The sequence below is a fragment of the Pleurodeles waltl genome, chromosome 2_1, assembly GCF_031143425.1.
Source record: "Pleurodeles waltl isolate 20211129_DDA chromosome 2_1, aPleWal1.hap1.20221129, whole genome shotgun sequence".
Classification (NCBI taxonomy): Eukaryota; Metazoa; Chordata; class Amphibia; order Caudata; family Salamandridae; genus Pleurodeles; species Pleurodeles waltl.
Window position 1 is genome coordinate 313572461 of NC_090438.1, and position 23186 is coordinate 313595646.

General features: G+C 40.8%; 1 protein-coding gene across 1 annotated transcript in view; it reads left to right on the forward strand.

The window, feature by feature from the left end:
• The first annotated feature begins 405 nt into the window (after positions 1-405).
• The window catches only part of LOC138264442 (sodium- and chloride-dependent neutral and basic amino acid transporter B(0+)-like), a 45775-nt gene continuing 22994 nt past the window's right edge, over positions 406-23186 (forward strand). The window contains exons 1-6 of the mRNA XM_069212543.1: positions 406-613; positions 4403-4547; positions 10669-10800; positions 15257-15427; positions 18962-19094; positions 21291-21423. Coding sequence (XP_069068644.1) covers positions 554-613; positions 4403-4547; positions 10669-10800; positions 15257-15427; positions 18962-19094; positions 21291-21423 — 774 coding nt within the window. The 5' untranslated portion in view covers positions 406-553. The remainder of the gene's footprint in view (positions 614-4402; positions 4548-10668; positions 10801-15256; positions 15428-18961; positions 19095-21290; positions 21424-23186) is intronic.

The following is a 23186-nucleotide window of genomic DNA, read 5'->3' on the forward strand; positions in this document are numbered from 1 at the left end:
ACAATGAACTCGTTTTATTTACTAATCCAAATAACTAAAGGAGCATCAAAAAGTCACTGAATCAGTATGTAAACTTCTAAAGTAATAATAGTGTGTAAACTAGTTGAAATGTCATCGAAATTGAAAGGTGTAATGTAACCTGACTGCCAGAGGTGAACGCATGATTTCAACACCGGCGATGTGGATCTGAGTGTTCAAAGACGTGGGTGAGCTAATCCCATCCCTCCCGCCCCAGAACGGAAATTCCTAATCGCAACCTCTTGTTATCGCCATGTCATGAAAAACAATGAACACTCTCAGGAGATGTGTATTGAAATGACAAAATCCCGTCCCTCTGCTAATACAGCAAGATTTCCTGTAATTGACTCAGGGCAGGGAGGTGGTTGGCTGCCTTTAAAAGGGCTGTGAGCTGGGGCATAGTCACTTGGGCTTGCATTCCTCGCCAGGTGCACTGATGTCAAGAGGTTTGGGGCTTTGAGAGGCAGCCGCACGAGCACAGGAACAGCAAATAACACTCCCTCGTAGCTTTCCACGCTGGTACACACAGAAGGCAATGGGTATTTCACTGCCAGGATTCCTGACATGCTGTGGTCGGAAAGCTAGCAAGGACTTGGTGAGTGCGGTGCTTATTTATTTAAAAAGTACACTGTGCAGCCAATTTATCTCCTCAAGCATGCTTCTTCTTTTCCGCCTCAAGACATACTTTCTGATTTGTGACCGGCCTCTTCTACTGAGGTATCAGCAATTCTCGCTTTGTACACGGGGGCGGGGGGTTACGTACAGAACGAAGGATGCAGCGCATTTCATTTACTCCTCTTTAAAGTTATTTGCCGTTAAAAGAGCTGTGAAGACAGAAGTAACCGTGTCTCTACTCCCAGCCCTTCTCAAATCCTGTGCCGTGAAGCGGGCTTGGGCGTTGCACCTGTTGCGACCTGCAAACAGATACTGGCGCAGCACCAGCGTTCGGCACCGGCGCTACCTAGCCTCGTGCGCAGCTGAGATATCTCGGTTCGCATGCCTTTTAAAGCCCATATTGTTCTGCAGGGTGGACGTGTTGTTGGCATTCTCCCCTCCACCGTTGCAACAGCGGCGGCGATGGCCCGCCGATACCTGGAACCAGCGGCGCTCAGTGTCACGCGCACTTGTGCTCTCGGGTGTGTGTTCCAAGTGGCTGCGCTCATTTCAGGCAGTATCGAAGAGAGGGTCCTTGGAATCTCGAGGTCCCGAGTGCGTCACTGAAGTCTGCTCTCAGTCCTGTTGTTCAGCACACGCTTTCATAACTGCTCTTTCCTCGCCAGCAACCGAACCACAGTCTCCAGTTTTTGCCGAGGCTCTTCTGACGAGCTGTGACATGTTCATTGCCACTACCACACTTATTTCAATATTTGATGATACTTTTGTGAGGTACGCCCTGCTGTCCCTAACGCGAAAAGTGATGGGATATATACAGAGCGTGGTCAGTGGGGTAATACGGGCGTCCGATTACCGCAATGCAGGCAACGACAAATGGCACACTGTCCATAGCGGTTGACAAATCCAATAGGTCTGCCCTCAGAAAGAGTGCAATGGTTTGAAGAATGGTGTCTGTTGTTGTTTGTGTTCTGTTAAACTAATTTAAGCATCATACAAATGCTCACCTGGAATAAAAATCTGTGTAGCCACCCTCCCACAGGACCCCAGACTTAGGAAAGATGTGTCAGTCTTTTTCATCACAGACTATGCCACTAGACAACAGAGTGCCTTTAGCTACAACAATACTACCTATAGTCCACCTGTAGTGCCCCTCAACCAGGAATGGCCAGAGTAAAACTATGCAGTCCACGTCCCATCAACCCAGGAGACAGGAAAGCAAATAAAAGGGTGTAAAAAGGCAACAAGGCGTCCAGTGGTCTACAAAGAGCAATTGCACCAAATATGAGGAAATCCGAGTGGGACATTGTTAGACTTGGCATCCTTGGTGTGGTCTCAACTAACGTTTTGCCTCTGTTTCCCAGGTTGTTGATGTGTGCTGGACTCTGTTTTTGCTGTTTTTGTTACTCTGGGCACTTTACCACTGCTCTCCAGGGCTAAAGTGCAAGTGCTCCTATGTAACTTGTATATGTAATTAGATTTACATGATTGGCATATTAGATTTACTGGTAAGTCCATAGCAGAGTGCTCTAGAGGTGCCCAGGGCTTGTAAATCAAATGCTGCTAATGGGCCTGCAGCACTGGTTGTGCCATCCACATGAGTAGCCCTGTAATCATGTCTCAGACCTGCCATTGTAGTGTCTGTGTGTGCAGTTTTAACTTGCCAATTCGATTTGACAAGTGTACCCACTTTCCATGCTTAAACATTCCCTTTTCTTACATGTAAGAAACCACTAAGGTAGGCCATAGGTAGCCCCATGGGCAGTGTGCAGTGTATGTTTAAAGTAGGACTTATATGGGTGTGTGTTTAAATGTCCTGACAGTGAAATACTGCCAAATTCGTTTTTCACTGATGCAAGGCCTATCTCTCTCATAGGTTAACATGGGGGCTACCTTTAAATATGACTAAAGTGTAGATTCCGTTTGGGAGTAGATGGACAGGTTGAGTTTGGGGGTCTCTGAACTCACAATTTAAAAATACATCCTTTAGTAAAGTTGGTTTTGAGATTGTCTGCTTGAAAATGCCAATTTTAGAAAGTCAGTATTTTCTTGTTTAAACCATTCTGTGACTCTGCCTGTTTGTGTATTCCCTGTCTGGGTTAGTTTGACAGTTGGGCTTCTTGCACCTCTGGCTAGATAGTGACACAAAGGGAGCTGGGGTGTAGCCTGCATTTCCTGATGAGCCATCTGTGCTAGGAGGGAGGGGAGCAGTGGTCACCTACACCTGAAAGGGCTGTGCCTGCCCTCACACAGTGTAGTCTCCAACCCCCTGGTGAGTGTCTGGGGCCTGGCCTGGGCAAGGAAGGATCTCACAAACAAGAGAGACTTTCTTTTGAAGTAGGCCTACTTCAAAGGCAGAACTGGGTATAAGAAGGACACCCAAACCCCTGAAAATTAGATCACTTCTGGAAATCAAGAGGAACCTCTGCCAAGGAGAAGAGCTGAAGAGCTGAGGAGAAGTGCTGCCCTGCCTGTGACTGAGCTTTGTGGAGCTACCCTGCAGTTGCTGCTTCTGCCTGTGAAAGGGGACAAACATTGGACTTTGTTGTGCATTCCTGCTTGTGAAGAAATCTCCAAGGGCTTGTCTTCAGCTTGCCTCCTGTTGTTGAAGTCTCAGGGCCATCAAAGACTTCCCCTGCCAGTACCTGGACTCTTTGCTGAGCCTCCTCCCCTGCCAAGTGGTACCCTATCCAGTTCCTGGGGCCTCGAAAGGTGAAGCTGGCAGACCAAGATTGAAAATCCACTCACAGACTGCCGTGCATGGAAATTTTTGATGCACCCTCCGAGACGCGGCTGAGAAACGATGCACTGCTGGCTTTGCGGCTGAAATCTACACTCCACCTGCATTGCAACTGGAAGATCGAAGCAAGCGGCTGGAGAAACGATGTGCAACACCCAGTGATGGAGGCTGATAACGTATTAACCGACATGCATGTTTTTTCTGATACCGTGTGGCAGGATTTTTGACGCAAACCTCACTGGGTGCGGAAGAATGATGCAAAGCCTGCCCCCACCCAAGGTGCTTGTCCAGATCGAGGCATCACGCTCCTGCAGAGAGGAGAAACGACAAAAGCCGACCCGACTGGAAGAGGAACAATGCACGGTCTCGCTTGCGAGTTAGAAATCGACTCATTGCTGTCCTTTTTCGATGCACACGTGCCCGTGCGGTGTTATTGACGTTACCTAGGTACTTTTTCACGCTAACAGTGTTAGCATTGTGTTCTCAAGGTTTTAAGACTCTTTTTGCTTTTTAATTAATAACTTGACTTGTGTATGATGGATTTTTGTTGCTTTAGTCTTGTTTTGTTTAAATAAATGTTACCTATTTTTCTAAACCTATGTTGTGGCATTTTGTAGTGTTTTCACTGCATTACTGTGTGTGTTGGTACAAATACTTTACACCTAGTCTCTGAAGTTAAGCCTGCCTGCTTGTGCCAAGCTACCAAGGGGTTGAGCGGGGGTTAGCTGAGGGTTATTCTCCTTTACCCTGACTAGAGTGAGGGTCCTTGCTTGGACAGGGGGTAACCTGACTGCCAGCCAAAGACCCCATTTCTAAAAGGCGTTATTTTGATATTCAGAGAAAACAAGGAGGGACTGAATCCTGAATGTTTACTGGTGACCACTGCAGGATGACTGGGGACACATATAACTTTAAATTAACATTCCTGTTTTTGAAGGATGCATCAGATGTAACTCATCTGGATTATGAAAATAATGAATTAATGTGTTTCATAGTGCTCTTTTGTGATAACTTAATGATTGTGATTTTTAGGTGACTCACCAGGGCAGCAATGATGAGAACACAGAGCGTGGGAACTGGTCAAGTAAAACAGAATATCTCCTGTCTATGGTTGGTTATGCTGTGGGACTGGGCAATGTCTGGAGATTCCCCTACCTGACGTTCCAAAATGGAGGAGGTACCTTATTACTACCGTATTACTTCAAAAACATTATTTATAACTAGGGTGCACAATAACAAGCTTCTGATTAAAAAATAACCTATTTGAAGAATTAATTGGCACCTCTTGTACTTTGGTTGGCTTTTTAATTTAGTAAAGCAAAATCAATATGTGAAATGCCTCAGTGAATCTCTGCCTCTGGTGCTTTCTTTGGTCCACTTCCCAGTGCAAATGTTTTCCAAGCTATTTCACTTGAGACGGCGACCAACACTAAGTTTATCACACATAGTTGTTCCTCATAATGAGCGGACTAGTGAGAACTTCCAGAGCTTGCTCTCCATGAGCAAGAGCAACAGTGCATCAGGAATTGTTGTAGCTTCATCAGAAAGTTTCAACTGGCGTCTTATGGCACAGGTAGAAAGGGAATTGTTAGTAAATTCCCCACGCTCACAATCTTTAATCAGAATTTCTTAGTTTTTTAAGTAAATTCAATCCTGCATGTGCTTTTCTCACTGGAGGATGAATAGTGTTTATTGATGACAGGTAGAACCTTTCCTGGCTGCATACATACTGTTTAGGTTGTCAACAGATTCAAAAATTCTTCACAGAAATAGCCTCAAAATTGTTTTGTTCATTTAACGATTAAAATAGTTTCGAGATTTTTCTATGAAGTATTTTCTAATCTGTCGAGTAACTGATGTGTAAAATGAAAGTAATGGTCCATGCCTGTGAATACCCTTGCACAAAATGTAAAACTGGTGGGTGGGATGCTTGAATGTATCTCTGTCGCTGGTAAATACTCTTGGCTGTATTATAGTCTATCGTTGTTTTTTTTGCCCTTTATTCTGCTTCAGAAAGGAATCAACCTTATGAAGATCATCCCTGGTCCTGCACCAATAAGAACTTTCGAGCTCCAAATGTCAGGCCACAGCACTCCCTTCCTACTTTACCTATAAAGTGAGACTCGAAAAGTTTTGTTTTCTTGTACAGCCCACACTAGAATATAAATCCCTATATTGAAGTGAAAAGAATGGTGGCAGAAAGTAGATACATAGGCCCATAGTTATACATTTTTTGCGCCGCATTTGCGTCATTTTTTGACGCAAAAGCGGCGCAAACTTACAAAATACAATTGTATTTTGTAAGTTTGCGCCGCTTTTGCGTCAAAAAGCGGCGCAAATGGGGCGCTAAAAAGTATAAATATGGGCCATAATTTGTCCACGATCATATAATTTGGCGATGTAGGGAAACGGGGAAGTCTCATTCCCATAAAGGCGCGGCAGATGCGGGCATTGACAATCAATCAAAGTAATCTCAACAGGGTTTTGAAAGAACGACCATAAAAAAAAACACACACACACATGTGACTGTAATTAATCATATTTCTCTGAAAAAACTACTCATTAAGAAGGGTAGACGTGCCAAGCTGTGCACAGAGGCACACTGGAGTGTGACCACGAAGTGAGAGAGTCAGTAAGAAATCGATTATTAACCGTGCTGTGCTTCTAAAACATATTTACTCCAGCACGCTCGAACCCCCAATCTGTTGAGCGTAATGCAGTAATGAACGCGTTAGAGCTCTGCCTGTTGAGAAATTGACTCCTAGCAAACACGTACAGTCCGGTTCTCAGAAAGTACAGACTGCCCACATGTTAATTCCTGTGACCGAGGATAACTACCACGGACTCCTTCTCAGAATGGACTGTAATGATTTATTTTACTGTTTTATGCACTTGAAAAGTCATTTTAGCCCAAGGAAAGCATTGCTCAACGAAAATAGTGTAACCATTTGTAATGGGTAGACTCAGAGGTGCCCCGTTCGTACTAAATTCTCTGTTTGGACGCGCATAGCTATTTAGAATCGCTTTTAAGGATACACCTGGACGATGTACGGAAAACGTGCCTCACAGAACAGTCCCAAGTACGTAGAGCCGCAGGCACCAACGCTAGAAGTTGTGTGTGTTCTTAGTCCTGTGTGTGGTAGGTGTGTACCAGTTGCGTCAGTTAATCCGTTATAATTGATATGTTTTCACGTCAGACGGTCTGTCATTCCACCGGGTCATGATTGGCTTTTGCTTACTCAAGACGCTGCACGCCTCTTCAGACGCTTCCCGTAGCTCTTTTCCTTCTCACAGGCGACACCTCCCAGTACTTCCAATTACTGACTCCTCCATGCTCACGCCTTTCCATGGCTCAACAACCTCGTTTTCCGCCAAATCCTGCCCTCCTTTTACATCCCTCCTTCTTGGCACATCTTTATTTGGTACAGCGCACCAACTGATAACGTTCTAAATTCCTCTCCAGCTAACCGAACTATTTCTATTAGACATGCTTCCAGTTTTTACGACGCAAAGAACTTAATTCGGGTGTAAATCACCATTCACAAAAATAGCAAAGTTTTGTTATACGAGGAGAGTAACACAAACGTTCTTAAACCAGTTTGTTGTGACTGGTCACTCTGCCTGCAAAAATACAACCAGTACACAGTAATATCATTAGATGAAAAGGGGAAATGCAGTAAAAGAGGATAAAAGAGGTCCTTGGTTGGTTCAATATATTTTTCAGAAAATGATGGCAGCGTAGATTAATCTGTAGCATGCAAAGGACCACGACATCAACCCCGAAGCGCAGTTTTTTTCTTCTAAATTATGCCTGGCATAACACTGACTGAACAGAAAAGAAATGGCGGTATTCCACAATTTGTCCGTAGTGCAACAGACGTGCACACCCTCGTGTAGTGTATGCTGGTAGATTCTTGCACGTGCCACGAAATGTGGGGCATTTCAGTTCAGTGCTGCCTTGTGTATCCGTCCTGTAGGGAGTGATCCAGAGAGGCAGCACGGGCCGGTAGATGCTTCTTTACGCCCCATAAAGGTAGGATGGTGTAGGGCTGCATTTTGGTCGTTTGGTTCTCTAAAAAGAGGGCTTTCCCACCATTCTGTAGAGCAACAATTGAAGAAAATGCGAGAACAAGGTGGATGAACTTCGTTTAGTACCAGTAGTAGGACCAAGCCAGCTTAGAATAGCGCAATAGGGACACCTGAAATCTAGCTTCTAGCAGTAGATAAGAGCCCGGGGAGTTTCCAGCCAGCGCTTTTCACCTGCTCTTTAAACAACAGTGCAGGGCCTTGAGCTTTAACCATGTTTACATATCTCACGGGAAAATGTCAATATTTGTTTTTAAATGGTAAATACCCCTGCATAGACATTCAGGCAAAAAACACATCACTACTTAATAAGTCAAATAACAGACTGCTCAGCTCACCAAGAAGCAGCACTAGAGGCAGGCTGTCTGTTTAGCTCTGTAAAGTCAAAGCAAAGTGGAGCAAGCTTCATGCCATAGAAGAAGAACATTTCTATTTGTTGCGTGACTTCCAACTTCCTGCTCAATCTTCTGCTGACACCACATAATTCGAATCACTCTCCCGTGTTGTTTGGCCAGGCCAAACACAAATATTTGTACACTATCTCAAAAGAATTCCTGAGATGATCAAATACCTGACCCACCACAGTACTGGAGACGGCAGCCAACCACGTCTAGAGGAAGAAAAAGACTAAAGGAGGCAGTTTAAAACTCAACCTTTGCACAAATTATCATCAGCATAGAAGGATTTGAAGACTAACACGAATCATCTGCCATTATTCTTTCTTTTGAACAGATTATATTTCCCTCTCATATATAACATTTTATAAACCCATGCCTCAACATTCAACCATTCAATGAAAATTGCCCCACTTCATTCTTTCCCCTTTCAATTCTCGCACATTTACCTGAACATTCCCTGAAGAAAAAAAGAAAAAAAACGTTGGTTTTGGAAGAGTTAGGCGAAAATTCAGCATGCATCCTCGTTATTTTTTTTAATAAACTATACATACACTAATGTTCACCTAATTCCATGCATTTGAGTCCTTGCTTGCTGTTGGAATGTTAGTTTGAAGACTCAAATTTTACTGTAATGAAAATATAGACTGTCCTTTTAATCACTGTCCAAGATGATTCATGTTTTACTTATATATTTTCAGTTTAATGACAATATTTTCACTGTGTTATGACTCATTTTTAACCCAATGAGTTATTTTCTCAAGATCAGTCTATTGTTTAGCATATAAATGACTTCCGTTTACAAAAAAATATTTTCAATTTATTGACTACTTTTTTAAATATGAAAATTATTTCAGATGAAGTCATTATCTAATGTCCTTTTCTTTTTGGCTAAACCTTTGGTCTTTAGTCTTACCTGTCTGATACAACTGTTCCTCATCGTTTCAATAGGGGGCTTTCAATTCTAATAAACATCACTCCACAACATTTCCACTTTTGTTATTCTTCACTTTGCATTACCAGAACTGTGATGCTTTTACTTGATCACTTTGTTTTTCTGTGCTTGGCTTTTTATCTAACTAGTAACTACATATAATACCAGTGAGATACTATCTTCAGCTTTATTTGCTACTCAAAGGGTTAAAATGATTTGATCCTCTCTTAATATTTGCCTGTTTGCTCATTAACATTATTTACTCACCTTTTGTCAGAATCCATTATCAGCTCGCTTTTTATCAGATGATCCTCAAGGATGCAAGCAACTGGTTTGCAAACACCAACAAATTTACCTGGGAAAATGAAGTGGGTTGTAGGAGTCTTTTAGCTTATTAGTACTTCTGAATTCCTACCATACATTGTATAGGAGGATTTGTGCAGCACAAAATTTTGGCATTTCATTTTTAATTTGTAAAGTGTTTTCTGTGATCCAGGTTCTTGTATGATAGGGGAATGGCAGATCCAGAAAAATTACCCTTTTAAAGAATAATAATCTTAATTATTTTCCTTATACTTTCCTATAGGGAGACCTCTGCCCAGGTGGTGGAGATCTTCACTTAAGTGTGAACACTTACTAATAGTAACACTGCATGCATACATTCCATCTCACTGGTCTCCGCACAATGAACTGAGACTTGGTGAATGGCTAAAAGTGGAGACTAACACCCAAGTGTGGTAGTAAATATACACATGAGTAAATCTACATGTGTGTATTTACTTTTTGTGAATCAGACACAATTTGTGTATTCATCCACCCTCACCATTCAATTTTGCCAACACACGCATTGGCTAACCCAGTACAATATCTCAATTAAGTTGAACCTTCAAACGTCAAACAATGTGAATTTGCCACATCTTCCCTTCTAATATATTTGAGCACACATTAAAAATGCACAGACTCGACATTGCATACCATTAGAACTCTAGACACTTTATAGGTGGTGGTATTACATGCACACATACACATTCACTCTTCTCCTCAACATATCTTTCTTTGTGAAGCTATCATTCCAGCACACTTTGTTTTGAACTTATCTGTGAGTCTCATGCACCTGAACCACAGACTTGCAACCATGCACTTATGCACTCTGAAGGGGTGCCAGCATGCCAATGTAAATCAAAGTGCTTCATGGCTTAGTGAAGGATGTAAAGTGATATTTAAACATTTCAATATAATACACCTCAGAAAGTGCATATCAGGTTGGGACACACCATTCATTTAATATATAAACATTTTGAATACAACATTTTTTCTAGGTTTCAAGAGGTGTTGATGCATATTGTTTTGGCTATAAACTGAAGGAAACGCCTAGTGAAACACAATGTTTTTTTCAAAGGTTGGACTTTCAACACGGAGCAGAGTTATATTGCACACATTACATAGAATTCCTTTTTGACTTTATACACAGTTGCATTTACTTAGCTTGCATACTATTTACACATTTATCTTTCCCAGCATAGATGGTGGATAAGGCAGAAGCCCTATATAAAGTTGATGAATTAATTCTTAAATGGGATAAGCAACGAGCGTAAATAATATTTTTTCATGTCCATATTTACATTTTTCCAGTGTAGTTTTACAGCAATCCAAATAAGAATGATTACACTTTAAGATTAAACAAACAAAAAAAAACATTCTCTATGTGTTTTTTGAAAAACTGGAATTTGTGATGAATGTGAATTTTGTGCCTATAGTCACGCCAGTTTCAAGCAAGTCTTGTCTCAAGCGTGCCTGGGAGGGTAGCACTGTGCACCTACTTCGTTTACTAAGTTAGTTAATGTGATGCTTCATTTAATTTTTACTTCTATTGTATCTTTCAGGTGCATTCCTCATTCCATACGCAGTCATGCTGGCTCTTGCTGGACTACCCTTATTTTTCTTGGAATGCTCCCTAGGGCAGTTCGCCAGTTTGGGGCCAGTTTCAGTTTGGAAAATACTGCCAGTCTTTGAAGGTTCGTATTTTGTGAGATTTGTTTTGTCTTCTAAACTTTATTTAACCAAGACGACTAAAGTAATCGAAGTGGTAACTGACACTGTTATTGATTTTTGTTTCGCGATTTTATTAATTCATCAATCCATTCCCCACTTGAAAAATAAGGTAGTGTTTTATTTAAAATGGCAAAAGATTTGATCACACCGAATCAGGGAACAGAGTTAAAATATTTAACAGCATTTCATTTAATGTATTATTTAAACAAGACCCGGGGCACTCGTTATTGCGTTGTGAAAATGAGACAAAAAAAACCAAACCAAAAAAAAACCAGAGAAAGACTATGACTCTAGAATAAGTGAGTTCCCCGAAAAGCAATGTAGCCATGAATCCCTGGAATTAAGAACTGGAGGTCATTGGAGAATACAGTCTGTATACTTTAGTGAACCTGACCCTCCCCCCAACATTTCACTCATGATATGCGAAATTTAGAGACAAAAACAACAGGCAGGGCTAGAAGATACCTAATCACTGTATTTTCTGGATACTGTGTGTAAGGCCAGATTGTTATGCACAGCACCAGGATAACCTTGCAGGTGATAGTGTGCTTTACAAATACACATAATATAAAGTATCCAGTGCATCAAGTAGAGGACCTTAAAAGTAGTTCTTTCGCTAAAGGGGAACTGGTGAAGCTGTTTTCTCATAGCAGACCCTGGATCAAATTTCTTCACTCCAGCCTTTAAACCCCAAACTTCATTTGTTTCACACCTTTACTACTCCACAGTCCAATGAGATTCCTTTCCTGTTTCAGGAGATACCTTTACTTTACAATATCCTACAATGTGAGCTGTTTCAAACACTCCCATCAACGTTAAGTGAAGCTCATACTGTGGTGTCCAAACATTCTTTGCAAATAGTGGCAAAGTTAAACTTTGAAACTCTGGTGAAGGAAGAGACCACAACAAGGGAACTGGTTTCATCAGTGACTCATTGACTGTAGACTAAATAATAAATATATGAAGGACCTACTTACTGAGTGCAGACCTATAAATCAAATGCTATCTTGAACTGTGTTAGGGAAGTTTATAAAACTTCACTTCACAAATGTTTTACAGATTGCCCACAAACGTCTACACAATTTGAAGGTAATGGAGTGTACTGCAAGCTCTGAGCTAAGACGAATGTGTAATATTAGAACTGGAGTCGAAATTAAAATAGAAAAGGTAAATGTGGTTTATCAGAAGTGCTTCATAGTAAAAAAGACACAATGCACACCCTATTGATTTTAACATCGAATGGCCATATAGTCAACAGCTGTCAAGATAGCTCTTGAAGCATTCTTGCAGTACTTTGAATAGTGTCCTTTAGTCGAAGTTGGCCTTATTTTTTCAGAGTTCTAAATGATATCCCAAACTCTATTCAACATCTCTAGAAGTAGCATTTTGCCATACAAAAAGCTAACGAAACACCACTAAATGTACCATTAGGGCATACTGAAGACTTACGTGGTGACTCTTGGACAAGGCACAGAATCGGAAAACATGTCGTATATTGGTTTACAATGATTATGGTGCACTGTCAAGGTGTCTTTTAGCAGACAGAAGCCCCTGGGATAATGGTGACTTCCTCTTCTCTATATATGTAATAGCGTAGGAGTTTTATTTTGATAGACAACATGCACAGGATCTTGAGCATCAAGCTACCCGAAATGAAGTGTTATGTCATATGTTAAGTCTTGTTATTTTTATTATCCCTCATATGTTATGTCATATCATGACACATCGTCATTACTTTTTGTCATGCATTCTTATAGAGAATTATACCATGCTAAATATGTCCTTTGAGAGCCCTCATTTATTGACTGTTGTTGGCTTATAGGACAGATGAACACTTTTAATGATACGTACAGCATTAACTATAGCTGTAATATAACCTAGTGATTTACAGTGCTCACTAGGGACACCCCAGTTGCCAGCTGTAGATCATATCAGCAAATAACAGGGGCTGTATCATGGTGGGATTTGCTGGTTTACTGCAGAGCTAAGAGCCTTTTTGTGCCTGGAGTGTGTAAAGGGAATTCATTTAACCCAATATTTCTTTGAGGCAGCGCTTTCTTTTCAGGTAGTGTAGTCAAAAACTGCAAGGCTTGCCTCTTTCTGACAGAACTGCTTATATCCTAAATGTGTTATTGTGATTTTGAGTATCTTGTATTTAATATGTTTTCTATAGATGAGAAGCTTTAGCTGAAGACAGAAATGGATGCAAAGACTTGTCCTTTTCTCTTTCAGCACTTTCAGCTATGGTCTTTTTTTTGTGCCAGGGTGATGCAATGGACTTGGTGCTTAATTTGAGCTGGTGGTTTCTGGTGTGGGGCACTGGCCCTTATCTTTGAGGGCTGGCACCTATTTTTCTGCCTATTTTTCTGCCTCAAGCATTTACTCTTAGCAAAAGACACAAATGTGAAAGACAGAAGAAGAGAAAAATGAAATAGCGTCACAAAGGGAGAAAGCAGAAAGCTGTAAGAGTGAGGGGAGAGGGCAGGGAGTGGCTATAAATGTATTAAAGGGGCCTGAGATTGCTGCAGGATTATGCTGCCTCAGTAGTTTATGCTTGCACATTTATTTGCAGCAGCTGTGTGTTTCAGAGGAGAGCTTTGAGAACTGGCTTATTTTTATTTACAAGTTAAGCACTGGATGGACTGTGTTTTAGGTAGGCGGGAGGCAGCTATGCATCTGTCCTCTCTATTGCTGCCTAATCCAGGCACCATCACCCATCCTTACCAATGTGTCAGAATGTGCTGCTATGATTCATCCATAAAAGTCATTAGACACAAATCCTCCAAGCACAAAGCTCTTGTTTTTGTCATCTGAGGTTGTTATTCTGTTGAAAGGTCTCTTAACACAATTTATAAAGTGAAGCCTTTAATTATTCTGTTATTGTGGTTGTCCTGCTCCAAGCAACTGACACATGCTGCTCCTAGTGAAGGTTTTTACAAACAGACTGGAAAATAATGCAGCAAGCATAACATAATCTATAATAATGGTTATTTTAAGTTAGATAACTGCGTATTAGCAGTGTTTTGAATTTTGATTGGTTCAATAACAATTGATATCTATCCAGGAAATCCGTACCCAGAACCGGAAAAACGTTTAATTACAGGCCTAACTTAGATATAATTATTTCTTGTTACTGAAACTGCTTCCAGTGGGGTTCTCATGATGGCTTTACACACTAATTGTGAGAGACTTGATGCTCAAGACAGCTTTAGAATCATTTACTTTGCTGTGCACAAGGCTGAAAGCATAGATGGAATGGTGTTTTTTATTGCTGCTACAGCATCACACAATGAAGAAAATTTCCCAAACTGTTCTCCGTGGGTTTGTCCCAGGTATTTAAAGCATTCATAGTATGTGAACATTGTTTTCATCTGCGTAATGCAGGACTGTTTTCTTTCTGTTTCTAAACAGTTGCCTTCTTTTTTGAGGGCTGAGGTTATAGTCATAAGAAATTGGTTATTTTTTGTCTATCACTTGGTTGGGATTAACTTGCTATAAGGTGGTAAAATGCAAACTTGTAACCATGTGCTAGCAGCCTTTCCAAATAACTATATGCATTAATTTAATCATATACGGAGTCACATATACCATTGTTTCTGTACTGTAAATGTAAAATGGTACCTTGTCTTCAGCTAAAACTTATTTGAAAGTATTCCAAAGTGCACTTGAACAGTTACATGAAACTACAAAACTAACAAGAGAAAGGCTGATGATTGTTCTTTGACCTACAAAGAATTATTTTTATGGTCTAGCTTGACAATGGAGCAGTCACCAGGCAATTATGTGAGCATCACTAAAGAGGGGCTTTGGTTCTGTGCACATGTTGGGAGCCAGGAGTGCATGTTTTGATTGAACAGAAGTCGTGTGCTTCCACAAAACATTGTTTGCCCTCCACACAGCTGTGATCATTTTGTTTATTTATCTAGATGCCTGAGCTTGACTTCCCAGGGACACACACATGACATTGTAATGCTATTAAAATATCTAGGATAACTAGATAATTACAGTGTTTTTCTTTGACTTCAGCACATAGGGGAGAATGGCAGACTTTAACTTACATAGATGTTTAGGTCTAGCTTGGCAGTGCAACTATCACCTGAACCTTTAACCTACAGCAATTTCTTCCTACTGTTCTTTGGTACCACACAAATACAGAGCCAAACTCATGTTATATACTTGTAAAGCTTCACATGACCATACATCATTCTATTAAAGCCAGACCTATTGGTAGTGCCAATGACTGTGTGTGTGGCAAACTATAACATTTCAATGTTATGTCTATTTGTCTCTGATAGAAACTTATAAACAAGTATTCCAATGTATGTTTAGGTAACCTTGCCTGAAGCCTTGACAGTTGACCTGTTTTGCCTTCCACCTTAATAATACATATTTTCTTCCCCCACGTCTTTTCCTTTGTAGGAGTGGGAGTGACGATGGTCCTTATTTCAACACTAGTGACTATTTATTATAATGTCATAATCGCCTACAGCCTTTACTATCTCTTTGCCTCGTTCACAAGTGTGCTTCCGTGGTCTGACTGCTCCAAGTGGGAAGGCCTGAATGACACAATATGCAGTAAAACACCGAAAGGTAGGTTTATTTTTTCTTGTTTCCCTATGACTCATAACTTACTTTTTCTGTGTTGTACCTTTAGCAAACTAGATGATTTATATGTTTTGCAAACAATACATACATTTTTTTAAATTGACATTTAGTATAATTTGAGGAGAAAGCTGAAAATAGGTCTATGTAAAAAAGCCAGTTATGGAATTGAAAGGTATATGGGGCAGTGTTCATGAAGAAACCAGTAACTCTGCACCCACAGATTTACATCTATATGCGGCTGCAGATTTACTTTGTGTGGTGCAAACGTTAAACAAGGATCTCAAAAATATGTCCCTTAGTCTGAAGAATAATAGCACTTCACATTATTTTTTTTTATTTTTTGGAAACGACACCCCTGTGTAACATTTTCCCAAACACAAGCATTCAGAAGTATGAAACAGTGCTATCCCTACAGCTACTTTATAACTTTGAGTAGAAGATAGTAGAAAAATACTTCATCCGTGCGGTGCTTCTTGCATGTAATATTCTTTTTTTTTTATTTCAATGAGAATTATGCTATATTAGTCTCATACATACATATATATAATAAAATATTTTATATATTTAATTTTGTTTTATTACTCATGAAGCGCTCATGCTGTCAGTGCAAGGACGTTCTGTGAGTAGTGTATAGCAATTTGGTCTTCAGCAATCTCCTGAACTTCATATAGATTACTTTTAGGATGAGGTACAGCAGTAAGAGATCTCCACAAAAAGAGTGTTGCAGATCAATGGACATGCATGCAAAACCATGCAATTGGCGTGGCAAATGGTGCCAGATTTTGAGATTGGCCTTAGGCTACTTGTAAGACGGTAGAGTGTCAACACTCTGGTAATGTGGTAGCACAAAGTGCCATGGATCATTCTGAGATTCAAGATAGGGTCTTGAAATCAGCGCAATATTTCATTAGCAGTCAATTACAGCCTTTCATATCCAGGCTGATGTGGCTTGACCAAATCAAAGTTGAGGCGGCAGCTTAATGTTTGTGTGCTGCAGTTTGAGTAGCACTTTGGTTTTTTGTCGGTTGTAAATTATGTTACTGTAGCTGACATAGTAGATGTTAACAACGAGGATCAGCCAAATTATTTGGGGGCTTCAGGAAGGATGGAAGGAGCCCATCAAGAGAATGAGCTCATAAAGATGCAGTGCCAAAGTGTTCTTCTTAGATTGAGCCACAATGTCAAAAAGCACGCCATGATTTTTTTGAGCCCATATAGAGGGAGGATCAGCACACATCACAACCCTTATACAACCAATGTACCCTCCGGAGGGGTGGTAAACAAATACCCTCAGGTTACAAAATAAACATGGCACATTTTGGTGGAATGATGATCCCTCTGTGGACAATAAACTGCATACGCAAATTTTGGGTCACTCATACTTAATGAGATGATCTAGGGATGTATTGGGTTTCTAGCGATATAGGGTATTCGCTGAAATTGATAGGAACAATGGAGTCTGAAGACGACACACCACATATGGTGACTCTGGGGAAATGTAAGTGTGTCGCTAGATAATAAAGAAGGTGAGGGACTACGATCTGGGCTTATCAAAATAAACCTGCAAGCAGGTAGCAGCATAATTAATCTGGATGACCAGAAATGAAGAGGTTCTAATATTCAAAGTAAGGTGCTGTATATAGGTTAAATGTTTATGTGTCTTTTGCACTCTGCAAAGCCAATCAGTGCCTGATTCATAAAAAAACAGTACCTGTCCACCCATACTCATACTTCTATACACAGGAGAAAATGTGCAACTTTAGGAATTCACAAATAGTCACAGTAGTTCATTTGCAAAGCTGCAGCTTTTCAGATCTATTTCTGGGAAAGTCATGACATTTATTATTTCCACGATGCAAAGTGATATGAATTGTACATCTCTGCACTGGACCAGGGCAATGTACTGTGTAAATACATATTTTCCTTCATTTTTTGTGTGTTTCCACACACGGATAACATTTCCTACCTTGGGGACACCCCTTTCCCAACACCGCAGGAAAACTGAGGGTTTTTCACTCCAGTGTACACACAAGAAGGAGAGTTATTCCAGCTCTTTGCACTGCAGAGACGACTATGTAAATGTCTGCAAACGTACGAGTTTTTTGGTGCTCGCAATCTCTCAAAAACAAACTTTGTCTTGATCTACCCACTCCTACTCCTCACACACCTAGCACGCGGTTTACTACTGCTTCATTGTAGGCAGTGTTAGCCCGGCCATTGTGTCACTCTTGCATTGCTGGGCTGCAAGCTAGGGGGCTTCTTTCAGAGCAAGTGTGGTTGCTATGACCCTACCATGATCTCTTGGCCCCATTCTAGTTGCAACCTCCTGCTGTGTGGGGCTGGTTTGAACATTGTTCCAGGGCTGCTTTGGCTTACCATTCAGCAGTGAGTATAGGTAGCTGTAGCACAATATATGCATTAGTAAAACCATTTTTGCCTACAAGGTGAATGCCTTGCATGTGTAAACAGAGTCAATTGCATCCATAGATGCAGCTGTGTGAAGGGTAAATGGCTTTGTGACCCCGACTCTCTGTACATTGCATTTGCATTACATTGGTTCTTCAGATTCCTTGTAAAACTCAGCAAGTTATTTCACGATTTTGAGTCATAACTTTACGATGCAACTTAATAACTGCAAAATGTGTCTTATTAATCATTCAAGAGATTTTTAAAATGAAAGAAAAAAACATGTTCAACTGTAAAAATACATTGTGATTTTTATCAATGGTATGTGATTTGCTGTGTAAATTCTAAGGAGCATATTTAAGAGCCCCTAGGGCCACTTTTAGTGACTCTCCGGTAGCGCTATGCACTGCACCGTATTTACAGAGTGGTATTAAGCCACCCACACTCAGCACTTTGCATGGAAGAGGGGTGCAATGGGTGTTGCTGTGCCACAGCAACACCCATTGCATTTTGAAGCTGCCCCAGATTTATGAGTTTTCATAACCCTGAGACATTTCCAAAATCTAACTCTACCCCAGGAGTGGTATTAGAGTGGCACAATGAGGAGAAATGCTTTCATTTCTCCTCGTTTTCTGCTCTTTCTTGGTGTGCTGCATTTTGCAGCACACATAGACGTAGCAAATCACCATTGAAGATTGTTTTTGTAGAGGAAGGTGTCCCTTCCTGCACAAAAACAATTGATGATGCAAGGGTGGGTGCATTGGCGCGCAGCAGCAAATTTTGCACTGGCACAGGGGGAAACACAGGGGTGCACTATATTATTGTAAATATAGCGCATCCCTGTGTTTTGAAAATGACGGTGCGCGATGCTACCAAATTTGGCGCAGCAACGCGCACTGTCATTTTCACTTAAATCTGGCCCTAAATTTGCAATTACTGTGCAATCCCAATTCTACTGGTTGAAGGGACCTACACGTGAGGACCCTTCTGATAGGCTGTTTGCGCAAGCTTAGTAGTTAAAAATAAAATATACAATTCTTACTAATACTTTAAGAGCAGCAAACTACCTTTGTTAGATAATAAGATGGCATGATTCATTTTATATTCATACAGGCTTTTGCAACGTAAGTTTAGGAGGTGACATAGTGACAGCAAATTTAACCTGGGTGCGGGAAAGTAACCAGACCTGCCTAGCCAACAGCACAATCGAACTAGATGTTGAACTTCCAAGCAAGCTCTACTGGGAGTAAGTATTCCTGATTAAGTGTTAAACAGCACTTTATTAATAGGTGAAAATAAGTGCATTTCTAAAGAGACTGCCAATGTAACCTGCAAATGACTTATTCACAGATGATTCCATATTATGATTTTCTCTTTTCAGTCACAGGTGATCTTTTAGCAATATCACATGTGATGATCGTTATTGATATCTGTAGTCAACGTCGATTTAATTGAGATCACTCTTCTGGTCTCATGTTTTTAACACCCAAAGAAATGGATAGGGGACTTTGGAGAATGACATAATTTTCCGCTTCTTCGAAAAAAATTATTTCCAATATATTTAATAAATCTACCTTTTGATTAACATTTGTGAAGTTGTTGATTAACAAAGCATGCTCTTCCTCTATGTATGCTAATAAAATACCTTTTCAGGTCGAGCGTGCCTGCGCTCTGACCTGTTCTAATCTATCTGTGGGCTTTTAATCACACCCACTGCATGCCCATCACTATCACTCGTTCGTGGGCTTGCTTTTCAAAAATCCTTTGTTATCATCGGTAAATGCTTTACGGTGGTCCCTCCTTGGGGCGGTTTGGTTACCGCCTTGGACATCGACCCTGTTATATGGGTAATTGCACATTTACTGATATGTTTGACTGAGCGAAGGTCTTTTTTTTGTGTCCCTTGCTTGCGCTCATGCCGGCCATGGTGCTTTGAATCGGCCCACTTGTGTCAACTGTTTTACTTTTCATTTTCAATTTAAGTGCAAAGAAAAGTCCAGTTAGGAGTTTACAACATTAACAGCTCTAATTCGAGCAAACGTGAGACCCATTACATTGCAAATGCTTGTTATACACGCTGTGTCTGTATAGCACAATTCGCCAGATGCCAGAGAGGGTAACATGTGGGATCAGGATTTTCAAGATTTTAATGAAAGTCCTTAAAAGACCTGAATCCTTGCATTCTACAAATTGTCCTGGTAGGTTTATACTCTAAGCGATGTAATCTGTGCAATTACGCCTTGCATGTGTGGTGCCATTCTTGGATGCATATTCCTTATGTCACTTCCAAATTATTCCGTGAGAAATTGGTTTGTGTCATTCAAGACAATAACTTCACTCAGCGTTGACTTTAATAAAAAAAAAAAAAAAAAAAACTTCTGCTTCCTTATAGAACAACGACACTGTAAGCACAGCAATTTAGGACCAACACAGCTTAAGATACGAAGAAATAAGAAATCAGGATAAAACTGTGGAGAATCAGTACAATTGTTAGTGTCACTATATTGTACTCCAACTGTGGTCACTTGTGGTCAATTTATATAAAGTTAACATTATTCTCAGTCAATCCTCCCAAAAATGTTCCCTACAATTTGCCTACAAATACAATGGTTATTTTAAGATAAGGGAAGTGCCTTTCACATATGCTATAGTGAGTCTGCTGGAAACCGAGGGAGCAGTGGGTCAGAGACAGGGCAGGTGGCTGGACGGAGAAGGCACAGGTAAAAAGAGAGGCTGGAGCGAGAAGGAAACAAGAAAGAGAGATGGAAAGCAGGAAGAAAGGAAACTGGGGACACTGAGAGAACGTTGAGAAGGAGAATGAACAAAAGTAGCAAGTAGGAGGAGGAAGAAAGAGGCAGAGAAAAGAAGACAAGAAGGCAGAAGGGGAGAACATGGACATAAAGAGAGTAAGTGTATGGGGCAAGGACTATGGACAAAAAGATAAAGCAGACAAAAGAACAGCTTGGGAGACGGAAGGTGATCATTAGCAGGGTACTTAATGAGAGGTAGAAAATGATGTGGTAGGACACAGAGCAACGAAAGGAGGAAGGAAAGGGTCGTAGATACGAGAAATCAGCAGGGAATGGACATATAAAGGATGGGACATCAAAGCCAGCAGGGAAGGGATGCGGAAAAGTAGCAATGCGTGAAGGGAGTTCAGGTGGGTGGCTCCCTACGTTTTTCACATGCAAGGAGCGAGTTAATGGTGTTTCCCCCAAGCAAATGTGAAACACTAGAGCAGGTGGCCAGCAGTACTTGATGAATATGATCCACACCCAATATCAATCAAATGTGACCCAGACGTTTTTCCACAAGCGTTTGAAATTCCTTGACAAATTAATACCAGCACTAAGAATCTCTTGACACTGACACGTAAGAGAGCAGCATTACAAGTCTATAGCTTATAGCTGAAGCTGAACTCACCCATATTTTTTATTTGTAGACGGGAGGCACTTCGCCGTTCAAGCGGAATGGATGAAACTGGGACTGTTGTCTGGCACTTGGCTCTTTGCCTTCTCCTAGCGTGGCTCATAGTTGGCGCATCTATGTTTAAAGGAATAAAGTCTTCCGGAAAGGTATAGTATGCTACAAGCAAAATAGAGGAATCGTGCCTTAAATGTTATTTGAAAAATAGCATGTGACCTGTGTGGGTGTGTGTAAATAGTAACACTCTTTTATAGTATATCTAATTTCTCAACCATAGGGCATTTTTGGCTGCCTAACCTTTATGACTCTGAGTGGACATTTTTCAAAAGTATGCATGCAGTGCCCTGCGACTTTTTAATTTAGTACATTTTTGTCCAGCAAGTTGAAAATGAGGGCCAAAAATGCATAGCATATTGGCACTTGTGTTTAGAATCTAGAACCAGGGCACACCTTTTGAATATTTACTAGTCATATGATGACTACCACGAGTTGCCCGATAGCAGTGTTGAGATGTGTGGACTTCGAAGTGAAATCTGTAGACTGGGGACTGGTTAAAATGTTTGTAGGGCCCTTTTTCAGAAGACCAGGTTACGCCACAGAGGTGAGGAAAATGCCCTCTACTAGGAGTAAACGTGGTGGGATTGTAACCTTCAGTGTGGTCTGCAAATCGAACATGTAAATTTGTAGTTACCCTAACTAGGTAGGACAAAAATATTAAAATCTAAAAGTCTTTCTGTAGTGTTTGGACTATGCTTGCGCCTGCATATCATGACATGAAAAAATAAAAACAGAAAAATAAATGGGCCCTGGGGTTGGCACATTTTTCTTGCGCGCTAAACATGTGCGCTCTAGCCGAAGCACGGGTTGCCCTCTGTTCCAGAATGTATTGAACCCAAAACAAGGCCTAGGACTTTGCCCTTTGTTTGCTACAAGTATGTGTGCCACATTCCTTTTTGAGTAATGGGTAAAGGGAATGGTCAAAGATAAGGCTATATTCACATTATTTACGGATGTGTGGTTTGAACTCACGTACGTGTGGGAAGAGAGCATGGTTGAATTCATGTTGAGAGTGTGTTACATGTAGGCCATGGTCCAGATCATATTGTCTGTGTCAAATGCCCTGCATGAATTGCCAAGAATATCTTTGGTTGTGTCAAATATTAAGTTATCACTGATGACACTGACGATGGCCTCTTTGGTGATGTGTGTGATTTCATAAGTAAAGCAATGGCAGAGGATTTTGTCTGCAAAACTCTTCATAACTTTCTAATTTCCAGTGTGGTTCAGTTTTTATTTATAACCGTAGCCGTCATTCAACTTAAATTTTTTTATTTTATTTCAGTGAATTGTTTCGGTTTTGTGATTATATATTTTGGCCCTGCCCTTCATTGGATTGGATAGGGAAAACCTACACCCATGGCGTGTGCACGCTACACAGATCCAGTGATCACGTCCTGTATGCACTGTGCCCTATCAAGTATCTCTATTCACACTAATCACGGTGCTTTGTATTCGATATGCCATGGTGGTACTGCCAAGCCATGTGAAATGTAGTATGTTCGGTGAGCATATCTTGATTAAAAATAGCTACTGAGCGTGACCTTAAAGAATGCCATGAGGGACGCTTTAACATACCCTTGTCCAGATCACCATGCCTGGCAGCAGTAATCTGTGGTTAATACACTCATAGCACAGGCATGTGTGAGGGCTGTACCCCTGCTTCCAGTGTTAAAAAGAAATTTCAATGCCACCTGTGAACGTATAATTGTTTTAACATTTTTGGTCCTGGTAGACCTGTTGTTTTCAATTCTTTAATCTTGGGGACTAAGGCACTACCCAAAGGAGATTTTCTATTTCACCTAATGCTATTGGCTGTGTGGTGTATCATTACACCCCCTGTGGAATGTTTGAA